The 9890-nt window shown below is 33.8% G+C and overlaps 1 protein-coding gene across 2 annotated transcripts; it reads right to left on the bottom strand.

The window, feature by feature from the left end:
* Positions 1 to 255: 255 nt before the first annotated feature.
* LOC113064968 (complement factor H-like) lies at positions 256 to 8532 on the bottom strand. 2 transcript variants are annotated; one of them, XM_026235996.1, is made up of 10 exons: positions 8374 to 8526; positions 8073 to 8240; positions 6156 to 6338; positions 5905 to 6078; positions 5644 to 5820; positions 5272 to 5463; positions 4926 to 5105; positions 1054 to 1230; positions 792 to 974; positions 256 to 701 (listed from the first exon to the last, which is right to left on the bottom strand). In XM_026235996.1, the coding sequence occupies exons 1-10, from the start codon at positions 8441 to 8443 to the stop codon at positions 694 to 696; spliced, it is 1512 nt and encodes a 503-aa protein (XP_026091781.1). In that variant the 5' UTR covers positions 8444 to 8526; the 3' UTR covers positions 256 to 693. The 2 variants fall into 2 exon arrangements, with proteins under 2 accessions (XP_026091781.1, XP_026091782.1); XM_026235997.1 differs by lacking the exon at positions 8073 to 8240 and having other exon boundaries at positions 8374 to 8532.
* Between the last annotated feature and the right edge of the window lie 1358 nt (positions 8533 to 9890).

The following is a 9890-nucleotide window of genomic DNA, read 5'->3' as shown; positions in this document are numbered from 1 at the left end:
GCTGCAGTAGCTTTGGACCAAAGGTTTGATACACTCCATATAAATGAAAGAAAATTATTAATTTGATCACTGTTTCATAGATTCAGTAACAGGGTTGAAGGCTGAAATTAAAGTGAATGTTCATCGCTTTATAAAAATGAATGAAACATTATGTACTTGTGACAACTATTTGTCATGCAGTAGAAAACCAATTATGTTACTTCTTGAAGATCAGTTACTGTTACCTTTTTTTCACTAAATAAACAACCAATGGAATATGGCTAATTCAAGCAAATTTATTTGTATAGAGTTTTTCACATAGCAGCCTTACAAAAAGTCATAATGTTATGATTACATTGTCTTAGTGCTTTGCCAAAAAGCGTGAAGCAACTCTACCACCAAGTGGTTCCTGTGAGAAATTTCGTGTGATATTGATAGTTTGTCATGATCACATTGTACAAAAAAATGGCCTACCAAACACATTAAAAACTGCAATAATATTACAGATTTACATGAGTCCTCTGAGAACAGCTTGTCTGAACTTAATAACTGACAGTAGATACTTAAATATATTACGGGGCAAATTTATACCAGAAGTGAGTTAAACCTAATAAAATATCTTATTACCTCCTTTTAGGGATGTCTTCTTTTGTATAAAAATAAATTTGTAATTTTTACTTAATGGGGTACCTCAGTCACCACTCCAGTAAATAGTTAGTTACCTAAAGAAACAACCAAATACATAACAAATCAATAATTGTATAGATTAACAATATGACTAATTCAGGTTCTGAAAATGGAACAATACTCACAACTTTTGTCAATCTGCAGATTCCCGTTGGAGCACGACACATCCACATAAGGTTTAAAATCACTTCCAGTATTCCACCCATCTCTACAGTTCAGTCTATACTTTTCAGCATGCCTTATGTAGACCTTTTCTTTAGGAAGCTGCAGATTGTACTTCTCAACAATGTCATCAATTTCACAAGGTCCTACGACAGAGTCAAGCATAAACATAAAATGAAAAACAATACAAATCTATCACAAATTAAAATGACAAAAATGACTCACTCAGGCATTTTGGAGGGGTCTCCCATTTCCCATCCACACACTTATATATATCCTGTTGCTTGGTAAGCACATAGTAAGACTGGCAAGTGTAAGATACTGCTGTGATCACTTCATCTTTTGCACTGTTGATGCTGTAGTCTCCATGTTGAAGATATGGAGGAGGTGGACAGGTCGTACCTACAAAAATAACAATATCACATTTACATTTACATCCATTATACATCCAGCATTATAATCTCCATTCAAGTTTTTACGCATCATCCTTTTGGAATGTACGGAGCCCTGCACATGGCATACAGGGAAAAAAAAAACTTAATAAAAACTGGACTTCAAGTTTATTTTATTACGTATACTTAAGTAAAGTGCAAGTATATTTTTAAGTATACTTTATGTAGCAAGTATACAAAAATCAGTATTCTTGTAGTGCTGCAAGTATACTCATAAGTTTTTTTTTAAGTGAACTTTACATCATACTTTAAGTATACTGCTATGTCTCTATAAAGGATCTCATCTGTTGTTTTGTTTTTTCTTCTTCATCTGTTTTTTTTTATTTATTTTTTATTCTGTGCAGAAGATGTGTACTAGCGCCCTCTACCATATAATAATGAAAACACGGATTCTAGGAGTATAGCTCAAATATATTTAGACTAGACAAAAATGGTTATCTAATTAATTACATGATGAGGTGATTAATTAATTGAATTAATCACACATCAAATTTGGAGAAATTACTCCCAACAGATAATTTAAAGTAAGTGTTGTGTAAAGCATCAAACAGGCATTACAAAATATTTTGTTTGATAAAATTGATTACATAAAGCCTACTCTTTGAGATGACAGAATTCAAATTTTTGGTTGGGTGAACTATAACTTTAGTAATTTATTTTCTTAATTTTATTATTATTAGTGTGAAAATGTTAATTTATTTATTTAATGAAATAATACTCTAAATAATAAACTAAAACCGCCAGCTGGTGGTGGTAAATGTCTTAATGATTAAGTCATTGAGTCATTTATTCATTTATTTGATTTGTTCAAATAGCTGATTAATTCAGGAGTGAAGTAAATGGTTCTTTATGAATGGTTCATTGAATCATTAGGCTTGTTCGACTTGAAACAGATCATCACCATCAGACCGATCGATGTGTGAAATCAAAGTACCACAAGAGTGTAGAGAGCAGATGACTCCTTGTGCTTTAGAATCGCTCTCATAGGTACTGTTGGTTGATGTCACACAATGATGAGTCTGTGCAGTGCCACTTCAAAGCCAACACATTTGCACATATACAATAAAACAAATTATAATAATAATTTAAAAAAAAACATATGCCAATGGTTCAACATGCCCAATTCATTCAAAATGTGGATTAAGAAATGAAATGTTGCTGTGGGTTGCTCGGAGATGAAAAATTCTGTATTGTCTTTATCTTCTGGCTGGCAAAATTGATCAAAACAGACAACATTGTCTAAAATAATACAATATTAAATTCTTAATGAACTGTTGTATGAGATGAGTAGGTAAATAATTATAATAAATAATTATTAAAATGTTCACACGATTTATAAATGTTTTCCTTGAATGACATGTGCGGGTGTAACGCCAGGCCAGCAGAGGGGGCTCTTGCCTGAGTTTTGACTGTGAGCTCTTTTTCTGCAGCTACTTCCTGTTTGGCAGCCATGTTAACTTGGCCACCAAATTGCATTTTTGTGAAGTGTTGCCAGTTTACTCTGCCTTATCAAGTGTTTGTTTCACTGTCGACTTCTGCATTAACTCCATTACAGCGGGGCTCCGTATGTAAGAGATAACCCATGGGTATTGCATTTCACAAATTTAATGTACAACATGGAGACAAAAAGGAGCCACCTGAGGAGCAGCTAATTATCCCATTCAACAAGGTCACTTTTAAGCAAGGTAATTTTCGTAAACGAAAATTGAAACTAAGACGAAAACATTTTCGTTAACTGAAATAAAATGTAAAATTTTGAACAAATGAAACGAAACAATCAAGAGTTATTGAAAAACTAACTGAAATAAAATAATAATGATCAAAAATAAGTATTTGGTTTCGTAATAAATAAGTTCTCATCCCGTGGCGGAAAATCTGACGTGTTTTAGTTTAAAACAAAAAGGGTGTAAAATACATTTACCTGTAGATGGCGCTTTATGCATGTGAGGTTAGCTGAGGATGACAGCAACATCAGTTAACTGATAAATACATTTTATTCTGGTCTGTTTGTTTAAAGTAAAATTGAACACTATGCACACACTTGAAGATTGTGGTCTAGTCTGTTAGTGCAAGTAATATTAACACTACACAAATGCACATTTGAAACCTTTAAGATTGTATTAGTCTGTTTTTGCTAAATTAATATCCAACACACACACAAACGCAAAGATTTAATCTTTAATATGTATGTTTGTTCAGACACGTTCATCATGTATTGTGTACATTTAAGGTGCATTTGTTTGATTCTTTTTTGCATCTCAAACCGATGTTATTTTTATCAAGAGTTAACTTTAAACTGTGCAAACATTACATTTTGCTGAAAATAAATGTCTTGCTTTGCTTTCTTTAGTCTACATTAGAAGTGTTCTGTTAGCTGCTAAACTATAATTACTAAAACAATAACTGAAATGAAATCTAATCTAAACTAAATAGAAATGTGTTTGTAAAATGAAAATTAAACCAAAACTAACAAAACCATTCATGAAAATAACTATGAAAAGGATATATATATATAAAAAAAGTAAAACGATATTAAAATAAAAACTAATTTAAAAAAGCTAAACTATAATAACATTGCTTATGAGCACTTGACAAGTTAAAGCTGTCATTGATTTTTTTAAGCACATTTTTTTTACTTGAAGGGTAAAAATGATGGTTATTTTCAGCAGTTGCTTTGGCTTGTTAGATCTAGCATTCTCCACATTTTAAATTAGAAAGAGCAGGGCTTAATGCTAAGTTTAGTTTCTACTGGCCCGGTGGGGCTTGTGCCAAATTTGACCCATTTAAAATGTAATTGGTCACACCACAAAAAATTAATAAAATAAAAAAGAATCATTTTGTTGACTTACGTAACCTCATGTTCTAATACATTTTTAAATGTTTCAGTTATTATTTCCATTAATAATCAAATATAAAATAAGTGTATAGTCTTCTTCACTCAATAAATTAAATATTTAAAAATCTTTATTAATGCTACAAATGGTATTTAGCCAAGAGCTGTGAGTAATTTTATTTTTGTCCTGGGTTGTTTAATTACCATTATTTTCATTTTAAGAGCCAATGCACAATATACATACTAATACACTCAATATACTGACACACATTAGGGTTCTCACATCAGAAAATAGTCTATAATGTTGGATTGACGCTGCCTTCACATGCCTTTGGAGTTGATGGGAGAAATATAGCTTTAGTTCTGTAAAGTTGTATTTGTTTTCCCTTCAGAATCTACATTGCTTTCTCTTGACGTTATGTATTGAACAAAGCGAATATAACATTTATTCCAACGAAACTGCAGAATTGTCAGCAAGCTTAATATCTATATTGTCTAATGTTTATATTTCTACTTATGAATGGAATGATACATTTGATTCAAATCCTTTTGGATACTGACTAAATATCTTTTATACTTTTTGGCTTTAATGAGATTGCCCCTAGAAACAGGCAAGATATGAACTTATTAATGGGCCATGAGTCCTGTTCTTTCAGACAACAAAGCACTTGCCTTGAAAATGACAGACTCATAATTAAAACGTCAGAAGAGGGAAGTAGCCGATTTTCCAATAATGTGTTTCTGTGAGAATGTTTCTATGTCTCAGATCTTTCCGCAGTAACTTCTAATAGCAAAATTTATTGCCGACTCACTTTTGCAATCAAACGTTCCGTTCCATTTTCCATTTTGGCACATCAAAACTCCTCTTGGATTTTGATCGTAAGGTTTCTTGCATGTGTATTGCAGTATCTCAAAGTTGCTGTATTCAGTTTTCTCATCTGCCAGTGTCACAAACTGCAAGTTCTTTGTTGGTTGGGAGCACTGAACCTTTCCTAGAGGAAGCAAAACATATACAAGATACAATTAGTTCAACGTAAGGTGTTAATGTTGATGGTAGTTCCAATAGTAGAAAATAATTAAATTTGATTAACACTTTCCTTCTGATTTATAGACCTGTATAACACATTATATAACAAAGCTGTAGGAATATATCAGTACCTCCACATTGTGGATATGGGTAATTCCACCTCCCATCTGGCAGGCATTCAATTGCACGTTGGCCGTAAAACCTCATGTTGTCATCAGTGCATCGAAAAACCAAGATATGTCCAGGTGTATAAGGTAAAGCGATGCTCGGATACCCAAATATAATTTTTATATTTTTGAGTTCTTGCTCCTGACAGGTACCATCTGTATACGAAGATAATTTTATTTTTGAATACTCAACAATACTTTAACGGTAGTCATTTTTATTAGTATTATGCTAATATGTGGTCCTAGTTGCTCACTTGAAACATGGATCATTCAATCCGAATTTATATTGCATCTTACAAGTTAAAAGTAATCAAATAAAATCAAGCTGTAAGATACCAGAGCATTGCTGTATGCCCGTCCACTGGCCCTGGGGATCACAAGTGATTTCTACAGGCTCCTCTGGTTCAAATCCAGGACGACATTTATATTGTATTTTTGAATTGATTCTGTAGATTGCTCTCTGTTGTCCCACAATCTCTGCATTTGGAATTTTTGGCGGATTACACATCATTTCTGAAAAACAAACAAACATCCACATAATCATAGAATTTAAATGTATACGACATTTTGAAGATTTTAACATTGGACAGAACATACCAGCACACAGTGGTTTTGGTGCCCATCCGTCTCGTGTACATGTGACCACTTCAGCTAATTTACGATATCCAGACTCGCAACTGTACGATCTCTTTTCTCCCAGTTTCAGATCTCCACTAAAGTAATATTTTGGGAGATACACGTGCTGGTTGATTGGAGCTTCACATCTGCTCTCTGAAACAAGATTCACATGCTTTTGGTAACGCAGTGAGTTAAGCCGTAAATCCTGAAGTGTTTCTCTACAATCTTACCCTTACAAGTAGGCTTGTAATCCCACTTCCCATTGTCTGTGCAGGTAAATGTTTCCTGTTTATTAAAGAGCTGGTTTTTGGCAGAACAGATAATCACCACCATTTCTCCAGCTTTGAAATCAGTTTTTCCCATTGGGATGGTTCTTATTACTTCAGGTTCCGTCACCTCAAGCTTACAAGTAACTGTAAAGACATAATGCAAAGCTAAGTTCAAATAGATGTCAAGTATGTAAAAAAAAAAAGTACAGCACATATGACTACTGCTTTGTGTATGTTTGGATTGTATCCGTGCTATACACGATGTTTCCAGGATTAGTTCTGAGCATTTCAACTGACCCTTAAATAAATCAAGAAATCGTTAGTAACCTATGCATTTTGGAACATTGGAGCAACGCCTGTTTCCCAAACCAGCATCTAGGCCGTTCACTATTAAGTACAACTCAAGCAAATCATTAACGGGAGCTGTCAGTTTCCAATGTTCTACCGATGTCTTCCGATGTTTATCTCCCCAACATGAAAATTTTGCACAACTGCATTGCGGCGACCTACTGAATACACTGTCTATAGACTAATATATATATGAAGATTTCAGATGCTAAAGCCTCTTAAGTGCCATCTGAAATTTTCATCTAAAATTAGGATTTTTATCAGGCTCCTATATTTATGTTCAGTTATTTCACTTTAATAGCCTGGAAAAGGACCTGCACATTGAAATTTAAGTAAAATGACTCAACCTAAGCATAGGAGCTTGACAAAAATCCCAATTTTAAATGAAAAGTTCAGATGGCACTTAGATGGCAGAGGCTTTTACATCTGAACTCTTCATATATGTATGTATATATACTATATATATATATATGTGTGTGTGTGTGTGTAAAATATACTCACATACAGACACAGACACACACACACACACACACACACACACACACACATATATATATATATATATATATATATATATATTTAGAGAGAGAGAGAGAGAGAGAGAGAGAGAGAGAATAGATAGATAGATAGATAGATAGATAGAACCATTAAATGTCCTGCTACACACAAGGCTACTGGAGCAGATTTGAACCTGCCACTGGAAGATGAAGACGATAAAGATGGGGAAGAGAGATCACACTCAAATAATTGTGTAGAAAATAAAAATAACTAAGTTAATACAAATAAATGCAAGTGACACCACTGAATTAAACATGAAAGTATAAATGTGCGGTATTTTCTTGGAAAACATCCTCCTGTAATATTAGTTTTATTTACAATTTTGAAAAAAAAAAGAAAATGGTAAATTTTACAGTGAGAAAGTATGGAGTGCCTGCTGTGAATGCGCAAAATGATTGACAGGCAGAAACTGCCTCAAAAACCTTCTGGATGGGTATATAATTATCACAGAGCTGGCCGGAAATTTCAATGGTATCATTCATAGATTAGAATTGTTTCCCATGTACCATGCTATGAAAATCACTTACAGCACCTTAATGAACCAAATGACAACAGTGCAAACCGCCTTTCAAAAAAGCCTACCCTCAAAGACAGGGACAGAATTATCCCACCCTTTAATTCTACAGTGGTGCCGATTCATTCTGCTTATCATTTTGTACCTACAAACCAAACACAATGTTTTTTTAAATAGAAGAAGTGTCAAGTTGAAGAGGACATATTTGAACTGAAATCGCAAAGAGAGCAGAGGGAAAGCAGATTAAATGCTGTGCACGAAGTACATTTACCCTTTCTTGCAAGAATACTCCACTGTTGCTCCAGAAGTATAATCTTTTCCCTCTAAAAGTTTAAAATCACCATTTTGGTGACCACATTTTTTCTCTACAGAAATCACACAACTCTGATGAGTGGCAGTCTGTTCAGGTGCAAATTTTAATTTCATAAATGATGTGGTCATATTGGCTGTTTTCTTACTTGAGCATCTCTGTGCAATGAACGTCAGCCATTGTCCATTTTTACACTTTAACTTACAAAAGCCAGTATAACCTGTCATGCAGTTCACGCTCACTGATTCACCATCAGCGTATGAAACATTTAAAACTGGTTGTGTGTTTTCGTATGTAATGTCCTCTCTAAGACATTCTGAGAAGCACAAATAACACACAAAAAGATGAACTAGATCACCTTCTAAAACCACTTAAGGTCAGTAAAAAGTGTTGGATGTGCATATATAATATGTATATTACATTCGACATCTGAAAATTAATAGACTCACCTTGACCGTGCACGAAGGTAACAGAAAACAGAAAGCAGGAAAAGCTGATGATTTGTACAGGAACTCTCATTTTCAGCTCGCCTCACAAACTGACCCTAGCTTTAGTTATTATTATTTTATTTTATTTTGGTCTGTATTTGTATAGTGGGGGATCAAAAAGTGAATCATTTACCCAAGTTAAATGGAGGAAGCTTTTGTATCAGACCACCCCTGTGACCGCCCACAAGGATTTTTAGTTTAAAATAAAATCAAGTTTTATCTGATGTCTTTCATCTCGAACAATAACAGGAAAGCGCAAAGGAGCAAATTCCAAAAAAAGACTGTGAGCCTTCTCTTTCGCTTTCTCATTGAACTTGGTAAAGGAACCAGAAAGTATCTTAAGAAATAACCTGACATCCACATATCAGCGGGTGATGCAACCAGAGTAAAGTTTATTCAGTGAGAGTCAAGCAAGATGATCTAGGACATTTGTGAACACGTGGCACAGTATTGAGTATGGAGAAATTAAAGCCCGTTATGAACTTTGATCTGGTTGCATCACCTGCTAATACATGAATATCAGGTTGTTTCTTTACTTTTGATCCCATTGACAAAATTACAGGCCCTGAAAGTGAAATCAGTTTCTGTTGCAGCCATCTTATTTGGTAAGCTAACCAAGGCTCCATTTATATGATAAAAAAAATACAGAAAATATGTAATATTCCAAAATATTTAACCAGAATGAGCTTTATTGCCATGCATGTTTACATATATGAAGAATTTGTGACCGAAGCTTCCGCATTGCGAAAGAATGACAGGGACAGACCAAAAAAACACATAATAAAAGAATAGAAAATACAAACAAGAAGGCAATGAATAACAGTATACAAACTGTCAGTTGTATGTGCATATATATTGCAATAGACAGTTTTGTAAGTACAGGTAAATTCTGTGCAAATTTGAAGTGTGGGCTGAGTATGTGTGTTAGATAAATAAGAGTATGTGTGTATAAATAGTGCTGTGTGTTCCAGTTGTTGTCAAATGTTCATTAGATGGATTGCTGGGGGATGGTGACTTGTAATTGGCGATCTCCTTCAGACTTTTCCACACTGATGCTGAGTCGCTGAGTTTTTCCTTATTATTTTTTCAGAACCATTTCTCTTTGCCACTCTGATCTCCTTATTGAGCAGTAGTGTAAATGTATAAATAAAATAAAACACAACATATATATATATATATATATATATATATATATATATATATATATATACATATACACACACACACACACTGAGGAAAACTAAATTGTCTTTCCCCATGAATGCTGTTGTAATACTTTATATCCTCCACTAGAGGACAGAAATGACCCTTGGAATAGGTTCCTCAGGATCTATCCAGATGCCACAAGAAACCACAGAAAGTAGCATGTTGTAAAATGCATCACTTTTTAGAAAGATATATTGTGAATGTATCAGTCTTCTTCTTACATGGACGAGCAAATTATATGTGATATATGGGGGTAAAATTATTTTGCATAA

The sequence above is a fragment of the Carassius auratus genome, chromosome 47, assembly GCF_003368295.1.
Source record: "Carassius auratus strain Wakin chromosome 47, ASM336829v1, whole genome shotgun sequence".
In the NCBI taxonomy this organism is placed as follows: domain Eukaryota; kingdom Metazoa; phylum Chordata; class Actinopteri; order Cypriniformes; family Cyprinidae; genus Carassius; species Carassius auratus.
The sequence above is the reverse complement of the archived record's forward strand: the minus strand, read 5'-3'. Positions and strand labels throughout refer to the sequence as shown.

What these genes read in the sequence shown, in the direction of transcription:
- LOC113064968 (XM_026235996.1), bottom strand. Translation starts at nt 8,443, where the DNA reads ATGAGAGTTCCTGTACAAATCATCAGCTTTTCCTGCTTTCTGTTTTCT. An exon ending in TACCTTCGTGCACGGTCAAG is followed by an intron (nt 8,241 to 8,373) that starts GTGAGTCTATTA and finishes TGTGCTTCTCAG; the next exon opens with AATGTCTTAGAGAGGACATT. An exon ending in CGGAACGTTTGATTGCAAAA is followed by an intron (nt 1,231 to 4,925) that starts GTGAGTCGGCAA and finishes TTATTTTTGTAG; the next exon opens with GTACGACCTGTCCACCTCCT.